This window comes from Trachypithecus francoisi, unplaced genomic scaffold (assembly GCF_009764315.1).
Source record: "Trachypithecus francoisi isolate TF-2019V2 unplaced genomic scaffold, Tfra_2.0 Contig01474, whole genome shotgun sequence".
NCBI classification, from domain to species: domain Eukaryota; kingdom Metazoa; phylum Chordata; class Mammalia; order Primates; family Cercopithecidae; genus Trachypithecus; species Trachypithecus francoisi.
Window position 1 is genome coordinate 10,029,649 of NW_022681435.1, and position 27,393 is coordinate 10,057,041.

General features: G+C 39.0%; 1 protein-coding gene across 4 annotated transcripts in view; it reads left to right on the plus strand.

Moving 5' to 3' along the window:
* Positions 1 to 26,503, plus strand: part of LOC117062061 (serpin B8) — a 45,215-nt gene extending 18,712 nt beyond the window's left edge. For 3 of the 4 annotated variants that reach the window (XM_033175220.1, XM_033175211.1, XM_033175229.1), the window contains exon 7: positions 774 to 1,296. In XM_033175220.1, the coding sequence (XP_033031111.1) occupies positions 774 to 1,178 (405 nt within the window). In that variant the 3' untranslated portion in view covers positions 1,179 to 1,296. Of the gene's footprint in view, positions 1 to 773; positions 1,297 to 25,634 lie in introns of those variants that run through there. The other variant, XM_033175237.1, reaches the window with a different exon arrangement.
* The last annotated feature ends 890 nt before the right edge of the window (positions 26,504 to 27,393 follow it).

Here is a 27,393-nt window from a genome sequence, read left to right on the forward strand (position 1 = left end):
TTGGGGCCACTTATGAGAAAATTAGGAGAGTCTAGAAATAGAGTCAAAATCAAAACAATGCTCATTGGAGAAGAGCACCCACCTGGGCTCCAGTTGGTAAAGGGAAGGGGAGATGCGAGTGGAAGGCCCTTCTCCCTTTTTTCTTTCTACCTGATTGATAAATAGAAAGAGTGATGGATCTTGAAGAATTTGAAGCTAGCTCCAGGACAGGCAGAGGACAAACAAGGATACCAGATGAAGTCTTGTTGAATTCCACATTTCTCGTCTCGTGCTCCCTTCTCATGCCTCCCTTCATCTTCACATGAAACCCAATTCCCTCTCCTTTGCTCTGTAAGAGTTGCCCTCTGATTTAACCCTGAATAGTCCCCTGATTAGACTCAGAAGCAGAGTTCTGAGCCGTGCTCTTTGTCTTTTGTCAAACAATCTCTCCCACTCACAGTAATATGTACTGTGTGAAGATTAATGTAATGAATTGGTTAGAATTTTCTAAACTGTTAAAAAATGTTTTTAACATTTGAAAGTAGTTAGGTACAAATTGTTTTTATTAAACATTTCTGCCTGTCTCAGGTGTTTACTAGCTCTTTTACACTTGTCTCCATAAAACTCGGAAAAGATGAAGATTTGGGAGAAAATCTTGGTGTTTATAAAAGAAAATATCTGTAGATTTTCTTGGACCAAAACTTACCATCTAGTTGCATGTCATTAGTGGAGGGGTGTGTGGGTATCAGGCTATTGTCATCTAAATTTTAAGGTTTGGCTCTTTCTTATCCTAGGTGGAAAAAGCACTTACATATGAGAAATTCAAAGCCTGGACAAATTCAGAAAAGTTGACAAAAAGTAAGGTTCAAGTTTTCCTTCCTAGATTAAAGCTGGAGGAGAGTTATGACTTGGAGCCTTTCCTTCGAAGGTTAGGAATGATCGATGCTTTTGATGAAGCCAAGGCAGACTTTTCTGGAATGTCAACTAAGAAGAATGTGCCTGTGTCCAGGGTTGCCCACAAGTGCTTTGTGGAGGTCAATGAGGAAGGCGCAGAGGCTGCCGCAGCCACCGCTGTGGTCAGGAATTCCCGGTGTAGCAGAATGGAGCCGAGATTCTGTGCAGACCGCCCCTTCCTTTTCTTCATCAGGCACCACAAAACCAGCTGCATCTTTTTCTGCGGCAGGTTCTCTTCTCCGTAAAGAGGAGCAATTGCTGTACATGCCCTCCTTTCCTTCTGCCTACCTTGCCTTAATTAACATTCCGTGTGACCCAGTTGGTGCAGTGGCTTGAATGCCAAAATAAAGCGTGTGCACTGAATAGCGTGTGAATGTCTTTGCTGAGGTTCCAGAGCCACTGAGAATAACTGAAGCCACAGATGCGTGAAATTTGGGCCTGGGAAGGCTCTGCTGGTTTCGGAGTGTTTGGGGTGCCTCCCATGGCCTCTGCCTTCACTTAAGTCTGTGCCCATTGTTTCAGGGGATCTTAAGGAGCATCTCAGGGCTTCAGGAGCCAGCTCTCTATGTGCTCTTCTATCCGCCCAGCTCTGCCCACCACCACTGCCTTGCTGAACAGGGACCAGTGCCCAGGCAACACTGCACACAAAGCCAAGGGCAAACCCTACAGAGTAAAGCTGCAGCCACCCTGTGTCTCACATGCAGCTGAAATAGTGGTCTGCTTCTGTCACTGTCGCATGGACAGCTCTGCATGCCCCCTGTCTCACACAGTCTGTAATGAAAACAGCTCCTTCTTATCTTTCCATAAACCTCAGATACAAGTTCAGACACGAAGCAATACACTTCAGGACTGAGCTAGGAGGCAAATATCTGAAACTTGCTATGCCGTCCTTTCTATTCCTTTTCCCTCTGAAATACACAAAATATCAAAGGAACTTACACAGCACGCCACTGAGTCCTCGAACTAATCATGTATGCTCAAACACGGCTCAAGCACACCCCTTAAGAAAGAACCTCCATACATTACTTTTTTATTTTAAAAATAAAATCGTATTGTGGCAGCAATTTGGAAACTACAGCAAAGTCTGCAAAAGAATTTAAGTCACCCACAATTCCAACACGCAGCAATCACTGCTGTTAATAGTGATATACATCTTTCCTATTATATGTATGCAAATAGAAACTTATAAGCATTTTATTACAAGTTAATCATATCCTTCAGTAGCTTATTTCTTCCATTACTTATGAAAAACCTCCCTTAAGATCTTTCCAGGTCATCAGTTTGATGTGCATAGTATTCCACTGTGTGGCTGGATTTCTATAATTGAATCTAATTTTAGACAGTTTGAGTAATTAAAATTTTTTCTATTAATAAATAATAGATTATTAATAATAAATATATATGATACTGTTTTGGATATACTAAATATCTGCTCACATCCTTAATATATTTTTTAAAATTCCTAAGAATAGTATTGTCGAGATAAAAGTTGAGCACATTTTGAGACTTCTTCCAAATTGGTCCCTAGAAAGTTCCACTGGTTTATACACTCACTTATGTCACCATTTATACCACCACTAACTGCCGCCTGCTTTATTATTTCTTTAATGAGTTGGACTAAACAGTGGTTACTCCTGACTCTGTTTTTGACTGACAGTTAGTTACATGAACCATTCATATTACAGCTCTTACTTAAATTTGACCAAGCTAGGATATATTCTGTGAGGCCACATTCATTTCAGGGATCTTGTTTTCCAAAGCAGGTTTGGCCAAAAATGAATCCACAGGACTGAAAGGTATACATCTGTGAGTTTTGTTCTTATTTCCACCTCTAATTTGAAGAAAACTTTATACTTTTATTGCAATACAATTGACACAGAATACATTTCACGTATTTAACCTATACAATAAGTTCTGACACGTTTTCCATGAAACAAACCATGCCTATATTCAAGATAATGAACCTATCTCTCATACTCCCAAATTCCTTCTTGCATCTTTGTAATTTCTCACTCTTTCTTCTCCCTCTCCCCGTCCCATCCCAACCACTGATCTGCTCAGACAACTACTGGTCTTCTTTCTGTCACTATAGAATAATTTGCATTTTTGAAGAAATTTACATGCATGGAACCATGCATCATCTATGCTTTGTAGTATGACTCCTATCATTACAATTATTTTGAGATTCATTTATGTTACTGTATATATCAATAGTTTATTCCTTTTATTGGTAAGTAACATTTCTTTCTATAGATATACCATGATTTGTTGATTAACACATTTACCTGTTGATGAACATTTAGGTTGTTACCGAGATTTTCACTATTGAAAATATAGTTTTTATGAACATTTATGTATATACATCTTTGTAGGGACATATGTCTTCATTTCTTTTGTATATAGATGCATAGAAGTAGAATGGCTGGGTCATGTGGAAGGTGTAAGTTTAACTTCTTAAGGATCTGCCAAATTGCCTTCCAAAGTGGTTGTATCATTTAACATTCCCAGTAGAGCCTGGGAGAGTTCTGGTTGTTCTGCCTCCTCACCAACACTTGGTACTACCAGTGTTGTTACTTTCAGTGTGTGCCGGTTTTAGGTTGCATTTCCCTAATGCCCGATTATGTTCAGCATTTTAAAAAACGTGCTTATATGCCATCCATTTATGTTATTTGATGAAATGTCTTTTTAAGTGTCTCATCAATATTTTATTGCTTCCTGCTTTATTTTTTATTTATGTATTTTTTGAGACAGAGTATCTCTCCGTTGCCTCAGCCCCCCGAGTAGCTGTGACTACAGGCGTGTGCCACCACACCCAGCTAATTTTTGTATTTTTAGTAAAGACAGGGTTTCCCCATGTTGGCCAGGCTGGTTTTGAACTTCAGACCTCAGGTGATCTGCCCACCTTGGCCTTCCAAAGTGCTGGGATTACAGGCATGAGCCACCGCACCCAGCCTTTTGTTTTCTTATTGTATTTTGAGAAATCTCATGATATGACTACCAAATCTTTTATCATATATGGGATTTGCAAACATTTTTCTCCCAGCTCATGGCTTCAATTTTCATTTTTATAACAGTGCCTTTAAAAAGCCGAAGTTCTTGATTTTGATGAAGTCCATTTGATCATTTTGTTTCTTTGTTTATGCTTAATGCTTTTGTTGTCATATTGAAGGAATGCTTTGCCTAACCCAAGGTCACAAGTATCTCCTATGTTTCTTCTAGAAGTGTTATAGGATTTGATTTTCCTTTTTGGCCTATGATCAGTTTTGAGTTCATGTTTTGCATATGATGAAAAAGCTATCCATTTTCCACTGAATTGCCTTTGCATCTTTGTCAAAAATCAGCTGATCATGGATGTGTGGTTCTATTTCTGGATTCTATTGGATTCCATTGATCTGCCTGTCTATCTTGATGTCAATTCCACATTGTCTGAATTACTGTAGCTTAATAATAAAATTTGAAAACACTTAAGTGACATGTTTTCCAACTTTATTTTTCAACGTTGTTTTATCTGCTTTCAGTCCTCGATCTTTCCCTGTGAATTTTATAATTTGCTTGTTGACTTGTACAAAGCCTACTGCAATTTTGATTAGGATTGTGTGATTTCTAAACATCAGTTTGGAGAGAATAGACATGTTAGCAATATTGAGTCTTCCAACCCATGAGCAAGGCAAGTTTCTCATTTCTTTTAGGTTTTTATTAGTTAATCTCAGCATACTTTTGTAGTTTTTGGTATACACGTCTGGCACAAATTTTGTCAGATTTATCCTTAAGTATTTCCTATTTTGTGCTATTATAAGTTGTGTTGCTTTTTAATTTCAATTTCTGATTAATTATTGCTAGTATATGGAAATATAATACAGGTTTTGTTTTTTTGTATCTCAGCCTTGTATCTTGCAAACTTGCTAAAATCACTTAGTTCTAGTGGCTGTGTTTCTAGTTCCATGTCTGCTAATAAAGACAAATTTTCTTTCTTTCCCATTTGGATAGCTTTTTTTTTCCTTGCCTTATTGCACTGACTTGATTAGAAGTAGTGAAAACAGACATCCTTGTCTGGTTCCTGATCTTAGGCGAAAGCACGAAGGCTCCCATCTTTAAATGTGATATTAGCTGTAGGCTTTTCATAGGTGTCCTTTAACAGGTGAAGAAGGTTTCTTTTATTCCTAGTTTGTTGTGTTTATATCAGGAATAGATGTTGGATTCTGTCAAATGCTTTTTTATATCTTTTAGATGATCATATGGTTTTGTTAATATTGGGATTAGTTTTTGAATGTTGAAACAATCTTGTGTTACTGGGATAAACTCCACTTGGTCATGATGTATTTCCTGTTTTGTCTAGTATTGGATGCAATTTGTTAAAATAGTTTTAGAATGGCTCATCTCCATTCATGAGAGACATTGGTCTGTATTCTTCCTATTTTGTAATGTCTTTGTCTCATTTTGGTTTTAGATAATTCTGGTCTCAAAGAATGAGTTGAGAAACATACCTACCTTTGCAATTTTCTGGAACAGATGTTGTACAATTGGTATTATTTCTTCCTTTAATGTTTGGTGAAGCCATCCGAGACTGGAGTGGCCTTATACTACAACTGTAATTGCATTAATAGGTAGTGAAAAATTCAAATTACATATTTCTTTTTGAGTTAGCTTTGGTAGCTTGTGTCTTTCAAGGAATTTGTTCATTTCCTAGTCATCAAATTTAGTGGTGTAAAGTTGTTTATAACAGCCTCTTATTTTTCTTTTAATAACTATAAAATCTGTAGTGATACCATCGCTCTCATTTCTGAGATTAGTAGCTTGTGCCTTTTTTTTCTTTTCTGATCAGTATGACTAGATGTTGATAAATTTTATTGCTCTTTCTCAAAACCAGCTTATAGTTTCATTGATTTTCACTATTGTTTTTCTTTCCACAACATTGATTTCTGCTATGATCTTTATTATTTCTTTTTTCTCATTACTTTTCATTTATTTTTTTCAGTTTTTGGTGTAACCAGCCATGATCCCTAGTGTACTGAACAAAAGAGGACGGGAATAAAAGACAAAGACAAAAGAGTATATTTGCAAGAAGGGATCGGGGGCACTTTGCCTCTAGTGGATAAGGGCCCTGAGCTTTTGCAGTCTTCCATATTTATTAGGTAAAAGAGATAGCAAGAAAAGGAGGGGTGATTGTTGGGTAATTGTTGGTCTGCCGTTTGGTTCACAGCAGGCTTGCAAGACTGCATTATTTGAACAATAGGCGCTAGATTTCCCAGTAGATAACTTCAAGGAGCCAGGTGCCAGGGAGTGATGGCCCTCAGCAAATCTTTTGGTGGCACATGCAGTGTGAGTTTACCCACATCCTGCATTCATGATAAACAGTTTGCTGTTTAATCTTATAGCTTCCAGTGGAATGCTGAGTTGGTCATGATCCCTTTGCCAGCTCTCTACATTTTGGGTATTTTTAAAGATTTTTTTTAAGGTGAAGCTGAAGTAATTGATTTGAAGCTTTTCTTGGTTTTTAATATAGGTGTTTACCACCATAAAAATTTCTCTAAGTATTGATTTAGTGGCATCAATAAATTTTAATATTCTTTGCATTTTTATTCAGTTCAAAATACATTCTAATTTTCCTTTTGATTTCTTTTTTGACTCATGAATTATTTGAAAGTGTGTAATTTTTAGTTTCCAGTTTTGATGATTTCCAAAGATCTTTATGTTATTGACTTCCAATTGAATCTCACCATAGTCAGATAACATATTTTTAATGACTTGCATTCTTTTAAAATATTGAGATTTATTTTATGCCCCTAAATATGAACTATCTCAGGAAATGTTCCATGATCACTTGAAAAGAATGTATATTCTGCTGTTTTGGGGTGTAATGTTCTGTAAATATGAATTCCGTGAAGTTGATTGCTAGTGTTGTTCAGGTCTTCTACATAATTACTGATGTTGTGTCTACCTGTTCTAGCAATTGTTGAGAGATGAGTGTTGACATGTCCAACTATAATTGTTGAGAGGTCCAGCTCTAGGTCAAAATTCCAAGTGTGATCCCATAGGCCTGACCATAGGCAGCTACCAGGCAGCCTTCATGGAGGAGATGGGGGAAAGCTGCCCTTCCCACAGATTTGGTGCACAGCCAGGGCATTACAGTGTCTGGTGGGAGCTGCAGTCAAGGACTCAGGCCCTGGAGCCAGGCCATACTTTTATGCATCTCCACATTCCGAGCTCAGACAGCTCCACTCAGAGCTCTCCTTATAAGGGGAGCAGAGACCTTCTGTTCAGAAGCCTCTGAAGAGACTTTCTTACCAGGATCCTTGAAGACACTTTCTTGCACTCAAGCTCAGCACTCAGTACTTTCCCACTTCTAGTCCTTCCCTCCCCATCCCATCCCTCCTGTCCCTCCCCTCTCTCTTTCTCTCTCTCTCTCTCTCTCTCTCTCAATTTGACAAAGGAGCTGAGTGGTCCATTAAGCACAATGCCTTTTTGGAAAAACAAAAAGCCTGAAAGTCCCTCAGGGCATTCCTAGAGGTGCTGGTGGTTCATTTGCAAGAGTCTGAGGGTACCAAAGGGCACTTGCCAACCATGCCACCGGGTCTCTGGGAGGTGCCAGTGAACCCCACAGGGCACCCTTAGAGTGTGCTAATGCATTGTTTACAGAAGCTTTTCATTTCCAAGGGGGATCATTGGTCCTCAGCTAGGTACTGCTTGTGGTCCAACAGATCTGGCAGGTTTGGTACACTGTGACAAGACCCATGCCATTGAAAAACACATCTGGACGCCCCTCACAGAGGCTATAGTAGCCCCGCAAGTCACCCTCCTGGCCCTCTGGGTCTACAATGAGGAGTTGGGGGAGGCAGAGGATGAAACTGTTCACTGGACTCAGATTTCAGGGATTTTTATGCCACTACTGTTAGTTATCAAGCCCAAGTAAACCTCCTCAGGCCAGCTCAGTCACTCCCAGATATAATCCAGCGATTTTAACAAATCCCTAAGGCATGGAAAAAGTGGCTGCTTCCGAGAAAACAATGATTGCAGAAGCAGTGAGGCAAAGATGACTATCAGGCGCCCTCTCCTGGACTATCTAGGCAATGGCATTTCCAAAGAGCTCTCTGAGCCTGATTATTCAATTAGAGGAGGAGATTGAAGCGTTCCCCACCAAGATACCAGACCATAGGGGGCCCAGCAGGCAGCTGACAAGGGTTTGCATGGTGATAGCCCCTATGACTGATTCAAGCGTTATGCTTGTTGTCGTCCCTCCCAGTGACTCGAGATGAGCTGAAGAGCCTCACCATCCTCTCCCCAGATGGCTAGACTTTTACAGATTATCCAGACTAGGGGTTAGACCAAGGTCCCTCTGTCCCCAAGGATGACTAGAAGTCCTAGCCAATGTCAGAGTTCAGTGAAAAGGTGGGGAAAAATGTCCTTCTTGGCCATTTTGAACATCTGTGCACTGGTGCCTCTGATCCCCACAATCCCTGGCACCAGGATGAGGGGAAAACAGATAATGTTCTCTGGCTTAGGGTCTGAGACCACCACCACCGGCTCTGGCTCTGGGAAGGGACCTTTGGGCCCCTAGAAGCCTTTATGTTACGGCTCCCACGACTGCATGTGTTCTTGGTATAGATGTGTTGTCTATATGTGCCCCCACTGGCCTTCACTCTCAATCCCTGATGGAAATTGCTGCACTTAGGGTCACCTTAGTGGGACATGGGAAAGGCTGTGAATGTACCCAACTACTGTCACCCAGGACATTGTATCCCCACCTGCTTTAGGGAGGAAGAAAAACTGCTGTCATTGTGTCACCAAAACATCAGTAATTCCATCTAGTTCCTTCTGTTCACTGCACAGAAAGCCAATCAATGAGACAATGAGTATTGCAAAGATGAATGAAGGCTTTAATTGGGTGCTGCAGCTGAGGAGATGGGAGATCAGTCTCAAATCCATCTCCCTGACCAACTAAAATTAGAGGTTTGTATAGCAGGGAAGAAATGTAACCATGTGTGGGGAAACAGGAATTAGGGAGAGGTGAGGAAGAGGAATTGGTCAACAGGAAGCAGGTGGTTGCTTAGGCCATCATCATGGGTGACGAGTCGGGTTTCTCATTGTCCAGATGTGTAGACCTGGTGGGTTTCAACTGCCTGATACTATCTGGAAGGACTGATAGTTGGCTTCCTGAGAAAGGAACTCAGATAACTGTAATTTTCTTGAATTTTAAAACTGTGAGGGTTAATTTATATGCTTTTTCAAAAGAAACCAAAAATATTAGTTCTCTGGGACAATTGGGCTGGTTTCAATTGCTAAGCTTGAGGCAAAGTTCCTGAGAAACTGTTCCTCCATACAGTAGCTCTATCTGACCCGTGCACATGGCCTCAGGTACCTTGTGACCCTCTGTCTATTGTAGGCTCAAGGCTGTGGTGCCATTCTTTGCATTGGCAGTACTTGACATTTTGATTCTTACACAGGCTACTGGAGGGAACTTGGTATGAGACGGTTAATATCATCAGTGCCTTTTTCAGCATCCTGCCGCATGGAGAAGTCCAGGATCAACTTGCCTTTATGTGGAATGGGTTGCAATGCACCTTTAATGTCCTTCCACAAAGCGACCTAAATTCCCCATGTAGCTGCCATCAATGAATAGGTTATGCTCTGGGGAGAGTTGCATGCCTGCAGGAAGCACTAGCCTTGCACTCTATTGATGACATCCTCCTGGTGAACCCAAACAAAGACATTGCCAAATAAGGACAGGGTGCTTGAGGACAGATGACTCTCAAGCAGCAACCCAACTGCACCATTAACACACAGGGACCCCAAGTGAAGTTCCTGGTTGTAATCTGGGCAAGTGGCACCACATCTCATTTAGAGGAGATGACTGCCAAGCTTCTGACTGTCTCTGCCCCAGCAAATAAAAAGGATGCCCAGTGATTTGTGGGCTTATTCATCTACTGTTACTGTCACATTCCCCTTGTGGGGATTTTGATGGGACCCAACTAAGAGGTTACTAGAAAAGGCTGCTATATTTGAATGGTACCCATTCAACAGGCTACTACAGCTATCCAAGCACCCTTCCCCTGGACCCCATGGGTCCACATTTGCCATTCAAATTACAGATCTCAACAACATTTCAGTTCCTTTACTGTTGCTCAGAGTAGAAAAATACTTCAGACACTTGTTGGGGTTTTCAACTTACAAGATCCTGGAGTCAGCTGAAAGGCACATACGCTTTGAGAAACAATTATTGTCCTGTTATTGGGCCTATGTAGATATGCATGAATACATGACCCATGGCTATGATATAGTTTTATGATCCCAAATTCCAATCATGTTATGAGTGAGCAGAGGCCTCAAATCTCCAGGTGGGGGTGGCTTAGGAGTATTCTCTAGTGAATGAAAATGTTCTATACAGAAGCAGGTAAAACCCAGCCCAGCTGGGGCCTTCAACTCCACGGCAAGGACTCAGGAGTGTCGCCCCCCTCCCAGGCATGTCGTCCAATGAGCCACTGCCTTCACTTGCCCAGTGGGAGCTCAGATACAAGGACCTTCCGGGCCACACATAAGCCTGGTTCATTGATGGTGTCTCTTGATTAACATTTACTAGGCTAGAATAAGGTGCAGCTGTCATCCAGCCTGAGCTATATCTATCCCTTGGCAAGCTCAGCATAAATGTGCAAAGCTTTATAAAGTATGATTGGCTACCCAGGCTCCCTCAACAAAGGAGCCCTGCTATATTTTCACTGACTCATGGGCTGTAGTTAATGGTCTGAACATTTGATTGGGCTACTGGCAAAACTTGTACTGACATATGAAACACATCCCTCTCTTGGGACGAGACATTTGGATAAAATTCAATTCTACTCCTAATAAGCTCTTTGTTATCCTTGTGGTTGCTCACCAGAGAGCTGCCTATGCTGACAAAGGCAATGAGCCAACCAAGGCAATGAGCAGACCATGCCTGTCAGCTAAACAGGGAGAATGATCTGTCATCTGCCCCAGAGATAACAGATATTCAACTCATTGACTCCTGGATCCATGAGAGGAAGGGCCCTGGGAATCAAGATGCCATCCTTGCCTGGATCTATATGCATGAACTATTATCTTCAAAAGATGCCAACACAGCATGAAAGAGATAATCCACCTGCCAGACCCTGACCAAGGCTAAACATTCTGCTCAGGGACAGATCCTTCAGGTAAAAAAGGCCAGGATGTTCTTTGCAGGTTGATCACACTAGTCCCCTCATCTCATCCAGAGCGTTCAGGTGGATCCTAAATGTAGTTGATGAGTTCTCTGTATTTGGACTAGTCATCCCCATGTGTTTTACTGACTCAGGCAACACTCTTTATTCCCTCCAAAACCATATTTGTTTCTTTCTCTGGCTTCCTGAATACACTGTATCTAATAATGGCCCAAATGATACATTTGCAGCCCAAACTATACATGGGTCAAATCATGGGGCATGATGGGTTCTCCATCCTCTTTAACATCTACAAGCCACAGCAGCGATTGCATATTTTAACAGGAAAAGATCAGGTTGAAGTGGCTAATGGAAATGGACAATATAATCCCAGCCTGGCTACATGTCTCAGGTGAGCAATTTGGGGTCTCACTGTGGCAATTCTCTAAGTGTACTTCTCATTTGTGCTGTATGATTGATTGGGCTGTCTGTCTCTTTCCCTCAGTTGCCCACCCCTCTTTTAAAATTATTGACAAATCAGTTTCCATGGTGGATCATGAAAGTTTCCTCCATCCTTTTTGAGCCCTTCCTGAAGACCCAAATCAGTGGGAGATCAGGAAGGCTACTAAACAGCACAGACTGGGTGGCATGAACTTGCTTCTCCATTTACTCCCCGGGTGCAGTGCCTGAATTTTTGCCTACAAGGGCTTCAGAGATAATAACCATCAATTCAATGTCTCAACATTTTCCCTAAGGTGGCCCTGCTGCTTTGCTCTGTGTAGCCCCATTGGACACATGCCAAATATCGAGTAGAAACTTTTATGGAACCACAAGAGAAACCAAGTCAGAATATTTAGGTTCATCATTCTAGGGAGTGAATTAAGGGCACTATTCTTGCTCATGGCATGGGACAGACTGCCCATGTCACAGTCAATGAGGAGTCTCCCCAACTGATAAGACATGAGCACCTTTGGTCCTACAAACTCAGTATGGGGCAAGAAGTGGTGGGGATGTAACCTCTCTCCTCTCTCTCATGGGTAGTCTGTGTGACTCTGGCCTTACCAAATTCATTGGTAGGCCTGACTCTGGCAGCTGCCATCATGCTGAACTTGACTAGTAGTTGGATATGCCACTCATTGCTTGACCCCCTAGGTAAACCTTTGGCTGCCACGCCACTGAATAGCACGAGTGGACATTTCTCCAACTATGGAGCTTTCTGGCATTTCAGGTGCCCTAACACACCTGGACCCAATGTGTTACCTGATATGCAAACCCTGGTACTGTAGGAATGAAATGACTTCCTAGTTGTCAACTCAATGCTGTTCCACATGGGAGCAACTGAGAAGCGGAGCTGCGAGTACATGTCCAAGGAACAGAGAAATCATTCACAATGACACGTTTTCTAAAGTCAGTGCTCTGATAAAATGGCCATGTGGTTAGGTCATCTGGATTCCATAAGGACTGGGGTAAGAGGAAGATCAGGTGCCTAGAGGCAAGAAGAGACGTATTTAAAGTATAGTCAAACTGAGGGAAAGCTAAGGCTGCCTTAGTACGTAGGTATATTCTCTGGCCAAGTGTTATGGCTTGAATGTTTTTGTTTCAAATTCGTATGTTGAAACTCTAAACCCCAATTTGATGTTATTCAGAGATGGGGCCCTTGGGAGGTAATTTGAATTATATGAGGTCTTGAGAATAGGATCCACCATGATGAGATTAATGCCCTTAAAAGAAGAGAGACTAACACACCGAGGAAATGCCATGTGAGGACACAGAGATGGCAGCTGTCCACATCCCAGTTAGAGGGTCCTCTCCAGACCCCAGACATGCTGGACCTCTGATTGCCAACTGCCAACCTCAAAAATGCAAACCAAATTTCTCTTATTTAAGCCACTGAGTCTGTGGTATTGTATTATGGCAGTAAGAGACGATGGAAGTAGAGTAGGGTAATTGACTAGGAGTCTGGAAATAACTCTATATCTTGATTTGGTGGTAGTTACATGGATTAAAATTATTAGCTATTATTTTGAAAGTCACTAGGCATATACTTATGACTAGCATACTTTGTATAAGTTCTAATTCAATGAAAAAATAAAGTAAAATAAAAACATTTGGGGTACAGCTAAAATGGAACTTAATGGGAAATTTGTAGATTTTGATGCCTATGTTAGAAAAAAACAAGGCTAAAAGAACCTATGCATCCAACTTAATTAGAAATGTGTAAGTAGAATAAACCCAAATGACTCAGAGGAAAGAAAATACAAAAAATAAAAGAAGATACTTATGAAACAGCAGATAAATGATATAATAGAGAGGATCTACAAAATGAAAATCTGATTCTTTGAAAAAGTAAAATAACCTCCAGAAAGATTAACTGCAATGAAGAAAAATACAAAATTGTACAGATAAAAAAGAGTAAAAATGAAAACGGAGACATAATTACAGATGCAGCTGAGATTACAATATAATAAAATAATACTATAAACAACTTTATGTCAATATATTTGAAAACCTAAGAGAAACAGAAAAGTCTTCAAGATGTATAATTTACAAAACCAAACTTGTAAGGAAAAAAACAACCTGAATGAGCCTATAAACATTTAAAAAATTAAATAAAAAATTTAATGTTCTCTCATAAAGAAAACACCAGTTTCGGATGATTTTACAGGTAAATTTCAGCAAACGAAAAGAAAGCGATGATCTACATTTACAAGAAGAATACCTTGCCATTATTTTTAAAAGAAAAGCATACTCTTCAACTGATTTTATAAAGCTAATATAACTTTGATACCTGTATTAGTCCATTCTCTCACTGCTGCTAGAAATACCTGAGACTGGTAATTTATAAAGAAAAGAGGCTTAATTGACTCATGGTTCTACAGGTTGTACAGGATTCTGCTTCTGGGGAGGCTTCCAGAAACTTAAAATCATGGTGAAAGGTAAAGAGGAAGCAGGCACGTCTTACATGGTTGGAGCAGCAGGAAGAAAGGGAGGAGGTGCTATACTCTTTTATACAATTAGATCTTGTGGTAGGTTACTCACTATCATGAGAACAGCACCAAGAGGGAAATTGGCCCCCGTGATCCAGTCACCTCCCACCAGGCCCCACCTCCAGCACTGGGGATTACAAGTTGACATGAGATTTGGGCGGGAACACAGACCCTATCCGTATCAATACCAAAACCAGAGATAAACAGTACAAGAGCACAACATCAAAAGCCAATCTAAAGTGATGGATAATAGACATGTTCTTAATTAATATTTTATTACTTAATTTTTAATTAATTGTGACAAATCAAACCCAACGTTATTATAAGAATATTATATGAAAAGTATTTTGTATCATGAAATGTAAGGTTGGTGCAACATTTAAAAATAAATTTTTAAGTTTAACCAAGTTGGCAGGTTAAATAAAATGAAGGAATTGCTCAATCACTTCAAGAGGTGTAGAACAAAACATTCATTAAGCTTTAACACGTATTCAGGAGAAAAATTCTTAATAAACAAAATAGAGAGGGGATTTCCAGTACTTTTTTGTTTTGAACACAGAGTATCACTCTGTCACCCAGGCTGGAGTGCAATGGTGCAATCTTGGCTCACTGCAACTTCCACCTCCCAGGTTCAAGCGATTCTCCTGCCTCAACCTCTTGAGTAGCTGGGATAACAGGCCCCTGTCACCATGTCAGCTAAGTTTTTAAAAAATTTTTACTAGAGATAGGGTTGTGCTATGTTGGCCAGGCTGGTCTTGAACTCCTGAGCTCAGGTGATCTGCCCGCCTTGGCCTCCCAAAGTGCTAGGATTACAGGTGTGAGCCACCATGCCTGGTCCAGTACCCTTATTCAGTAGTAAACCCTAGGTTTTGGCCAGAACAGTATACAAAAGCATAATTATTTGAATAAGAAAACAAAACATATTCCTAGCTTATATGATTATATGACTGCATCACAAATAACAGAGAATTATTAAATTCTCTATTATTCAAATATATTCAAATTATTCAAATATTATTTAAAGTATAAATTATTCAAATATAATTCAAAAACAATTTTACCACAGCAGATGAAAATCACTATAGGTTATACACTAGAGCCTAAACGCTAGTCAGATGCTGGGGTTCAAACTCCAGTCTTGCACTTGCTAGAGATTGTAGAGGGCTGAATTAATGAACTCTCTCAGTGCTTCAGTCTCCTAATCTGAGAAGTGGTTATGATAACAGGACCTAGCTCATAGAGTTGTTGAGAGGATCTAATCAGTATATAAAGAGATTAGCTCAGGACCTGGTACGGTAGAACACAGCATACTATTAGTAACTATCATTATTATACAAGAGCAAGTTGCATTTTTATGCGTCTACATAGCAATAGTTAGAGAATGTCATTAAATTTGCACTAACCCCAAACCGTAAGATTCTTAGGAATAATAATTAACAAAAAATAAGCAAGATTGTTATGTTGAAAATTGTCAGATGCTATGGAATATCATTAAAGATGACCAAAATAAATGAAGCTATTTCTTGTCATTCATAGAAAGGCCTTGAGTTGAAAAGTTGTCAGTTCTCCCCCACTTGTCTTATTGATGCGATGCAATTCTAGTCCAAATCCTAGCAATGTTTTCTGTGGAATTTGAAACATGTATTTAAAATTTTATATAAATAAGCAAAGGGCCAAAATAACCAAGACACTTCTAAAGAAAAAGATCAAGTTGAGAAGATTTGCTTTAGCAGACATTAAAACTTATTATAAAACTCTAGTGATGTAGCGTGGTGTGTACACAGGGATAGACAAACAGATCAATGGCACAGAATAGAGAGCTGAGCTCAGAAGCGTAATTCTCTTCTTTGTGGAAATGCGAGATGATAAAGAACTGGCATTAGAGATCCGCAGGGAAATGATAGTGTGCTAGGAAAACTGATTGTCCTTATGTAAAAGATGAAAACAAAAGCATTGCTGACAATTAACCCATTTATGCCAGAAGCTGCAATTTTTTGTGTGTGTGAAAAATTAGACCTTGATGAAGACCTTGAGCAGTTGTATATCAATAATGCCCACAAGCTTAGCAGTCCAATAATGGGACACTAGGCATAAATGGGCTAATAACTTAAATGTTAAAAAAATTAAAGTTCTACCAGAAAATATGGCAAAATAATTTATAATCTTAGTGAAGTGAAGGATTTTTGTCATATATTTGTGACAAAACAATAAGAGGAAACACTTGAAAAAATCGACATTATCCTAGCACTTTGGGAGGCCGAGACGGGCGGATTACGAGGTCAGGAGATCGAGACCATCCTGGCTAACACGGTGAAACCCCGTCTCTACTAAAAAATGCAAAAAAAATAGCCGGGCGAGGTGGCGGCGCCTGTAGTCCCAGCTACTCAGGAGGCTGAGGCAGGAGAATGGCGTAAACCCGGGAGACGGAGCTTGCAGTGAGCTGAGATCCGGCCACTGCACTCCAGCCTGGGTGACAGAGTGAGACTCCGTCTCAACAAAAAAAAAAAAAAAAAAAATCAACATTAAAATACATGTATTTAAATTACTTTAAAAATATATCATAAAAATTATAAAAATACATACAAAAACTAAGAGATGAGAGTTTAACACATTTAACCATAAAAAAGATAATTATCTTAAATATAAAGTATTTCCGTGAAAGAATCTGTAAGAAAAAGGCAAACAACCACATTAAAAAATAGACAAAGATCTGAACAGCTACTTCTCAAGAGAAAATAATAAAAGGCCAATGATCAATATCACTAATAAGAAAAACTAAAATAGAAGTTAGAGAATAGACTCACATTTAAAAAGTCTGTTGATACCAAATCTTGGCAAAGATCAATAACAGTCCTTGCACGTGGCTGGTGGGAACAGGCATTGGTCAAACTACTTAGGAAAATGATCTCGCATAACTTAGAAAAGCTAAGATATTCTACTCCCAGTTAGAAACTCTAAAGAAGCTCTTGCATATATGTTCAGAAGACATGCAAAATCATGTTCATAGCAAGAAAAATAAATATAAACAATAAACAATGAATCATTCAAAGGAACAAATGATATTGCACCATACAGTAGAATCAGAGTCATCATCTTGCTCAGTTCTGGTGCGCTGTTCCCATAGTCAGCACTATTCATATAGAACACAATGTTACTAATACTGTTGGGAGGTTGTACAGCTTTGGATGGAATACCACACATTATGGAAAATTAATTAATAACAGCTACCAACATAAAACATCATGCAGAGCAAAAATAGCAGGTGTCAATTCCTTTTGTATAAAATCTAGGAATAGGTAAACTGATCATTATGTTTTTTAAGGTGCATATATATGGCAAAGGCATAATAAAGTAATTATTAACACAAAATACAAGATAGTATTAAATCTGGGGGAAGAAAAGAATGTGATCCATCAGATCAATAGGAACTCCAAAGTCATTTATGATCTTCTGTTTATTAAGCTGGGTAGTGGATATTAGATGTTTATTCAACTTACTATTCATATATATATATATATACACACACACATTGTTTTATGAGTATGATGTATTTCACAATAAAAATAAATTTAACAAACGAATGAACAAATCATGGTATAAGATGATGTGACAAGAACTAAAATCAGCTAAGGGAGATGAATCTAAGTTAGGTAAATTTTATAATCAAACTAAGTGTAATTTCCCTATTAAAAGACAAAAATCTTTTAGATTGGCAATGAACGACTTTCAGTTAGCATATCTCAAAGTGACAAGAAATATAAATGTGAAATGATAGGCAAAGATGTATCAGGTAAATTTAAACAAAAGGACATCAGGTATCAAGCTATTAATATAAAAAAGTAGACTTTAATGAAATAAACAAAAAAGCAGAAATTCTGTCATTTGGTATAGAAAAGGATATGATTCATAGTGAAGATAAAATTCAAACTTTAATGTGCCTCTTTCAATGTTGGACAGATGAGCATAAAAAGTAGAAAATTAATAAAAAGCTGAATATTCCACTGTGCTTAAGACCCACAATAAGACCTATTTTTGTATATCTTCACGCTTCTGCAATTAAGACCTTGATGTAATTATCAGTGTCCCTACAAGTGTGTATTTCATCATTGGTGCCTATATTGTTGTCACTGCAAGTTATTTTTGGTGCTGTATTTTTTGAGAGAGCTGCCATTAATTTTGAAACAATATATTGTTATTTGAAGTTGAAAATTTATTGTGAATGCTGAAAATTATTGAAATGGAATGGTGATGCAATAGTTGATATTAGGGAAGCAAATACATTTGGATGAGTGAGTGAAATTTCCTATTTTCTTGCAAAGCAATGGCCATGTTTTATGGGGCGTAAGAAAGGCAGACACCTTCCTTGCAGGTGGAAGCTGGGCTTTTGTATTAACTATCACATACCACAGGAAATAATGCAAACACCAAAACTTGCAGAAATGGTTTCAGCAGCTGGGAAGAAAATCTGAATCAATAGTATTATGTGTGGTGACATTTAAAAGTATTTCATAATGCCCATGTCCTAAAGTTCCTGATGGCACAATAAGCAATATTGGGATGAAAAATGAGCATTTATGACTTTAACACCCATAACTATTTAAAAGTGTCAGACTGAATATATTTTGAAATTATCTTACAAATATTTAATTTTACATATGATCAAGACTAATATATAATAAATACATCTAAACATATCTAAAATAACTCTTTACATATTTTAAAATAACAATTCAAGTGAAAGAAAATGTGGATCATAAGTCAATTGTCAGAGCTTTTATTTCCTTAGTGATATGTGAAATAATAATACATTTTAGAGCTGAGGTCATATTAGCATTTATGAAACAACGTACAATTTATTTATTTATTTCCTTCCCATCTTACTGTCTAGAAAGTATACACATCAAATACTGGGCCCTCTGAATTGGTCTTTTACAGCTCAACTTTTCTGTTTTCCATTCTTAAATCCTGAGAGATTTTCTGAACTTTTTCTCTTAGCTCTTCTGGTTTCTTTTTTCAACAATGTTCTAAACTTCACAAACCAACTATCTTGCCTTTTGGTTATTCCTTTTTAATATCTGTGTGTGTGTGTGTGTGTGTGTGTGTAATGACTTCTTGAGTTAGCTAAAAATGCTAATCAAAATTTTAATATTCCTATCTGAAATGTTTCTTTCAGAGTCAGCTCTTCTGAGTGTCAGTCTTGGTTCTTGCACTGCAAACTAATGATGTTCTCCACAGCTCCTTGTAAATGTTGATTGCCCATTCATATCTAGTAATGATAATTTTGATTATTGAGGTAGGTAGCTGATTTATGTAATCTCTACTGCTGAATACATGGGACATATGTCTCACGAAGTGTGACTAATTGGGCAGCCTGCTTTTTATGGACAAATATGCCGACCTGCATTTTGCGCAGGCAAAGAAGCCCAGTGGGGTGGCCCCCTTCTAGCTACTTCCACTCCCCTTCCTCTGCCTTCACTACCTTGAATTTCAGAATTAGATGAGTTCTACTATTGGGCTCTATCAGCCATGTTAAAGTCTCCTTTTCTCTCAGGGCAGATTTTAAGAATTACTTTACAAAAGAAGTCCACAATTTTTTTTCTTTAGGGAGTAATTCTGGGTTGCCGATTACTCTGCCAACAGGAAGATGGGAACCATGGATCCATTGGGTTCTGCCTCTTTCTTCCCTTCCTCCAGTCAGTGTCCGCTGGCTCATGAACTGGTCTGAGAATTCTGATTGCCCCCAGTGCCTGGTATTCTTCTTTATGTATACTGAGCAAGTTCCTCCACCCTGATTTATCCTTCAATATTCTGCCATATATATTATTACTTCCAGAAATCAACCCAAACTTTCCAGCTACCATGGAATACCCTCCTATCTCTCCAAATTTCTTTGGTATGTTTCCTTTTCCCATTCTTACAGTCATTACAATAGGATATTTAGAGGTAAAGGAGGCAAGCCTATGTTCTTGCAAGCATATGTTCTTTATCTACTCTCACATGCCAATAGATTGCTATTTATGGATTGTCTACTTTTGTCATTTCCTATTGTGGTAGTGAAGGTTATAATAATGAGCAAAAGAGATGCAAAACAATGTAATTATTAACTGTCCTAACTAATTGTTAAGCAAGGAAGTAAAGAATGCCATGAAAAGGTAACCTGGGAGACGTATTTAGATTGGCAGTGAGGGAAACCCTCTTTGAGAAAGTACCGTTTAAGATCTAAATTTTGAGTAAGGCTATGTTAATGGGGAAAGGTGTTTCGGAAAGAAGGAAGGGCATGTGCAAATTCCTGATGGTGAAAGATGACACTTATTGAAGGAGAACAGAAACAGTGTCTATGTGGAAGTAGAGTTATGAACCAGAAGGGGAATGGTAGCAAAAGAAACTAACGAGGCCGGTAGATTTGGGACATCAACATTGTTAAGTTAAGCCAGGAAAAAGACTTATATTTAATTATTCATGCTATTGGCACCTTAAAGAGTTTTGAGGTCAGGAGGGAAACACGTAAATTTGCAGTGTCTAAAGGTAATTTGGACTACTATATGGAGAATAAAATAAAAGGAGGCAAAAATAGAAACAAGAAGCCCAGTGAGGATATCATTTTAATAGTTCTTGGCAAGAGATGAGTGATATTAATTGAAAGTAGTGGAGGAGTGTATGTAGAAAAGGAACTTGTTAGAGACATATTTCAGGGAGGAATTATACGTTCTCGTGTGTATAGAATGTACCAGGATAGGTATGGGAATGGTGAGGGCAGATAAATTATACAAGGATTCGGGATAAGCAAAGGACTGAAAAGAGGTGCCTTTCTTGCTGAAGGCTTTGGGTGAGATGGGGACCAAGGGTTCCATTTTGAACCTGTTGCAATTGAGGTTGCTGCAATGTATACATTTAAATTTCACAAAGGTAGCCTCGTAGCTGGGTATGAAACTTGGGAGAGAATTCCAGATGGATGAAAGGGCCCTAGGAATGGCTAGGAATGCTGAAGACCTCAGAAGAGAGAGGGTGGGCTGAGCAGCCTATCAACAATCCTTCCTCATGCCAACTCGCTCAGTCTTTTCATGACAGACTCCTTTCACTGCGGTAATCCTGTTTCATAAATAATATATCTTGTTTTCTGTTGCATATTCCAAACAGTTTCCACACATTATCTCTGGATTCTGCGGGACATCATTTTCAGATTATCTTTTTTCTGAGTATTTTGCATGCTGCTTCTTTTTGTTTGATCGAAGATTGTTTATCTCTTTAGGCTCCATGCTGTTTTGAAAATTTCTACTTATTCTTGAAAAAATGTGAGACCTGTATATCTGGAAGGCAGACTGAGCTACCTAGATTCAAATCCTTTAGCCAGTTTCTCAAAGGCTAGCGATCTGAATATCTCATCTATTGAGTCATCCTCAGGCCCTCTCCTGTTAAGCACATTTAAAAAAAAATAATAAATCTTACCTTTTGGGCCTTTTTATTTTTTCTCCTATCTATAATGTTTAATTCTGTAGGCTCCAGGTTTTAGGATGCACCATGCTTTCGCCAGCCCTCCATTCTTTTTGCCCATTATTCTTTCAGAACATACCATATTCTAGAAGCATAATGGGCAAAAAGTTTTTGTCCCTGTGGCTGTTGTCATGTGTCAGACAGACCTAACTTCAGAGGGCATCGGCCTGCCCAGTTGTGGAGGTGGACAAATACCAGGCTCCAGCATTTGGTGAACTTCAACCTCAGCCCTGACAAGGGCTGTCTCAGTAACCGGGCAAGGGTGGATTTGTAGATCGACTTCAGAAACTGGCCCCACAGAGGTAGGGAAGGCAGTTGCTAACAATTCCAAGTCACTAACTAGTTATATGACCTTGAGCAAGTTACTTAAAGTCCTTTGGGCTCAAATTCTCTTTTGAAACATAAAAGGGTTTGCCTAGATGATCCCTAAGAGACTTCCAGCTTGACGTTCTCTAACAAATCTGCAGCACAAGACTATTTTGGGTCATATGCTTTCCTTTCTGCATTGAGATTTTTCATTACTTTGTAAGCTTTTCTTATTTCAAAGATGACTTTCGCTGTTAAAAATCTAACTTCACTCTGGTGTGCTTGTTATGTCGATACCTTTTTCATTTCAGTTAAGGGCTTTGATGATAGTTTCCAGTGAGAGCATGGCAAAATAAAATCATGTTTTCTGTTCTAACATTTGTTTCATCTTCATCTGTTGTCAGCGGAAATACCGCTATTTGTCATTTCAACATTTTCCAGCGACACCTCTTTCCTCATTTGGGGCCTTTGAAGTTTCTCTCATTAGAATGAAGGCCTTTGCCAGCAGTTCTCCAGGGCTGCTGCTTATGTCAGAGAAAGGGGTTTAGGCAAGCCTACTGAAGTGTTAAGCAATGTCTCTAGGCAATCTCCTTCTCCTCCTAATAAAAAGAGTGACATTCAATTAGAGAACCAAGACTTGGAGGAAAAGCCTGCCGCAGGGCTCAGTGGCTCCGGTTGCTTCAGTGCTACTGTATGTTAGAAAGCTTATTTATACCAGACAGACTCTAGACACCTTTTCCCCTGGAAAGAGTCCATGACCTGACAATTCCTTCCCAGAAAGAGGGCTGGGAGTCTGCGCCTGAGGGCTGAGGGGAGAGCTGACCCGGTATCCCTTTCTGAGAAACACACTGGTGACTGAATTGTGCAGTCAAGTCCTTCATCCAGGAAAGGCTTTGCTCATCCAATGGTTCACAATGGTTTTCAGCAGGTACAGAAAGAAAACTTACCAGCTATCTCTACTGAGACCATTTTTCCCAGATCCCAAATTAGGGCACAACGCAAGTGTGTTTTGGGAGACAACAGGTTTAAAATTAGGTTGATTCCATAAAACCCAGGACCTACCTATGATATAATTCTTCAGTGCAGGGTAGATTGCCATGAGGTTTTTGTTTTGTTTTGTTTGTTTTGTTTAGATAGAGAGAAAAATCAACATGGGAGGAAGAGATAAACTTTTTTATTCTAAGGGAAGCCAGTGATTAAAAAGGGGTTTATGGGAAAGTCACAGAGATTCAATATTTGAATAGGGAGGCAGTTTAGGAATATTCTAAATGCCTCCCTTATTTTATGGAATCAAAACCCGGAGAGTTCATATAGCTTGCTCAGCACTAAGCACAGATCCTTAAACACGATGACAGTTAATGTTTTCAGATTTCATAAGGAGCATCCATCTTGTTGGTGGAAGTCCTGAATTATGGGTATGGAAGACAAATGGGGGCCATGAGATCACTGTTGAAGAGCTGCTGAAGTTTCAAATCCCTCACTTTCCATGGTATGTTCTAAACCTTGCTCTAAGCCCTAAGATTTGCATCATTAGAAGTAGTAACAGAGAGCTGTTTTTGCATTTCTTTCTAGATTTGTAGATCTTCATCTGCCAACGTATGAAAAGAGAAATCGTGGCATCATCCTTGATTTCCACCTCTCTGGTGCCCCTATAGCCAATAAAAAAACCTGTCTGTTCACAGCTCCACACATATTTTCCCTCTTCCCAATGCCTAATTAGCTCTACTGCTTTAGTCTGAAGACTAGACTGTCCCTTCCTGACCCTGTTCTTTTAATTGATATTAGGGTCATAATTTTACAAAGTAAATACAGTTATACCACACTGCATTTTTCGGTGAAGTGAGGACACTTGAGCAGAAGCTTCCTGTTCCCCTGCTCGCTCTTCTCTTGACTTGGTTACTAATAGACCTCCAGGAATCCTTCAGCTAGAGTCAGGATTAGGCCAAGGATGATTTCTTTCTACATGAATTCTAGTGTGATTTTAAAAGTGCTTTAAAAATACTCAGGTACTTGGACACAGGAAGGGGAACATCACACACCGGGGCCTGTTGTGGGGTGGGGGCAGCGGGGAGGGATAGCATTAGGAGATATACCTAATGTAAATGACGAGTTAATGGGTGCAGCACACCAACAGGGCACATGTATACATATGTAACAAACCTGCACGTTGTGCACATGCACCCTAGAACTTAAAGTATATATATAAAAAATACTCAGTTACAAAAATACTGATTCTAAAACAAGCTTTTCCTATGAGGGCAGGGATCAGGTATAACTTTTATTGTACCCCATCAAAGAAGAGAGAAACTATGTGGATAGAGATCCATAGGTCCATCCGATTGACTTGATGATGATGATGAAGTTAACAAAAACAAGCACAATTTTTCAGTATGTTCTACAATGCTAGGCACTGTATTAATAGTGCCTGTACATGAACTAGCTGAATCTTCACAAAGCCCCAATGTGTTAAGATCTCCCCCCCATTTTATATATGGGGAAAAAACTGATTATTGAGAGATTTGACATAATGGACCCCAAATCAAACACCTAATAAGAAGCAAAGAAGGATTTGAACTCACTGGATTGAACTTCCCTATGGATACCCTGATCATTAGAGACAGCGGCAGCCTCTGCAGAGTACTGAACCACAGTGCACACCACCAGCCTCCTACCTTCTTTCCAAAAAGGATAAGTAAAATGATCATGATTGTCCATATGGAATTTATTTGACTCTTGTTTTGACTGGAGACAAAAATGTTATTATAGAAATACTAGTTATAATAACCATTTTAAAACGCCACCCTATTTAGAGCTACATTACATACCATGCTGGTCACAATCACAATTGTCCCAGGCTTGAATTTCTTTCAGAAGTTCAAAAACAGACTAAAAACATTTCCAATATGATACCACTGGGTGTCGCTATTAGGCTGTATGAATTGAATGAGTGACGCTTTCCTTCTCACATATTCTAGACAAATGACAACTTTTTTATTTTAAAGAAATACTTTCAGGCTAACCTGGAATGGATCTATCAGAATTCAGCTAACATTCTTGGTTTTTAATTTTATTTTTCCACAATGTAACAGTGATCAACTTTAGGTTTATTTCAGAAGACACATTCCTGAACAAATACATCTTCGGTAATTAAAAATCAAAAGCCTCAGTTATTGCATGCAAGTCTCTTGGTGCTTTGAATGGAAACAAAAGAACCATAAGGAAACCCTTAAAAGTGTTATCAAGAGCAAATCAATGCAAAGTGAATTGGAATGCTTAGAATTGATTTCTTACAACTAGTAATTTGATTAATATTACTCATGTAGTTTTATTCTGCAGAAGATTTTGTAAACAGGTAGATCTATTAAAGTGGGTAGAAAAAATAGATCTTGAACAATTATGAGCTACAGACATTGTGTTAAGTGATTTCCATGTATAAAGTCTAATCATCATTATCACCATTTTAATTCCTTACCTTTGTTTACTGTTTTGCAGATAACTTTTAATGACTTATGAGACAGAGGGCAAATATTAAAAATACTCAGGGAAACCACTAGAAACAAAGGAAATACAGGGAAAACATCTATGAGTTACACTTCCTATTTTTTCCGGTTTTATGAAAGCGTTCCAACATTTATTAGACACACCTTGATATTGAAGTGCATATTTTCCTGGTTATTGCTAAGATCATCAGAATACTTCAGGGCTTTAGGAAAAATATTAAAAACAAACAAAGTCAAAGAGAAAATGAATGTCTCTCATTTTTTTTTAGTTCTAAGGATTCTAACCTCCACTTATGAGCAAACACCAGCTGGGCGAAGATCAAGGGCGGCCCAGATGCATGAGAGCCAACTACATCATGACTGTCACAATCTTTATGCTGGTACAGATTTCATCCTCAGGTCTGGAGCTGTATAGAAAACTGCCTACTGGAAATTGTCTTTCAGATGTCTGCAGGCATTTCACACTTAACATATTTCAAAATAAAGACATTTTCCATCCCTGCATCTGCTGCACCCCATACAGCCTTCATCTGATTTACCACCTGTGATTCCAGTCTCTCTGAACAGCACCATCATCCAGTTAGTTCTCCAAGCCAGAAACCCGGCAGTCATCTTAGACTTTCCCTTACTCTCGCCTCCTGCATCCCGTCACTTCTGTCTTCCTTGCCTACTTGTCCTGTGTGTACTGCTACATCTCATAATCTGTCTTCATTTCTCTGTACCTAGGGCCAGTGCTCTAGTTCAAGTCTTCATCATTTCTCTCTGGGAAAAAGACTATTATTTCTTAACTCTTGCTCCCACTTCTCCTCTACTCCATCCTCCAGATTATTGCCAGAACCAATCACAGAAATCTAATTGAACCATACACCTGTTCACAACTTTCCAATAGCTAACCATTAGCTATAGGCTAAACCACTCTCTTTCACATTATATAAGAAAAACCTTTAGTATCTACCCCATGTTTAATACTACACTACACTGTTAAGATTTATGCCACAGCAACACTGACCTACCCAGTAAATGGTCAATACATTTTGGTTGAATTAATAAAGATAAGTGACAGTGTGATTTGATGGCCCATGAACTCCCATATCAACCTCACCAATTGTCACCTCACCATTAAAACTATCTCCTTCCAGTCCTGAAAGTTTCATTGGGTTCAAAATTGAAAAAAAAGAAAACATGAAAAGCTTTGGGAGTATTCAGCTTTCCTAGTAACTGTGTACAACAGTTAGCCAACTAAGGAGCTTCACTGTGCCGAGATGGATTCTGTGTTTAGAATCTGGGGCGTGGCCAGAGGATGCTGCAGGTACTCTTGACTTGCTTCACAAGGTGGCTTGGGGCCTTTGCTGGGAAGAACTCTGCTTTTGTAATTCTGACAGCTGGATAACCTTGGGTAAGTTACTCTAGTTTCTTCCAAGCAAAGTTAAAATAGCAACATTAACCTACCCCCCACAGGCATGTTAATAAGTGCATTCTTCCCCAAAGTGCAATGTACGGATTTTCATTAGTCATAGGGCTACAATAATAGTTAATTGTCCCTAGTTCTCCTTGTTATTTACTGTTCACTCAACCAAAATATGTTACTGAAGGGACTGAGGGGAGAAAGTTGCAAAATATGCTGATGTTCCAAATAAGTTGCCAAGATAATAAAAAACAATGTAATCAGACTGCAAGAAGACCTTCTGATTTCCATCCCAACTAATCATTAGAGATTCTATTGCAAACTAATTTTCTTATCTCTTATCTCTCAGTCAGCTCCTCTGCCAAGGACTTAAGGACTCAATTTATCATCTCCCTTAACAGGTGCCTTAGCTGCCAATGTGCTTGGGCCCTGGACCTGCCCAAATGATTTAAAGCAAAATTGATTGTGACTCGCAATATTTATGCTTTGGATCTTAAATACAAATGCCTAAATACTGAAGTAATAGACAATGCAACTCTGACACTACATACTATATACACAACTTTCGTTCTCCTGATTTCTGCTTTTACATGCCATATAGTGTCCTCATAATCAACCAAATG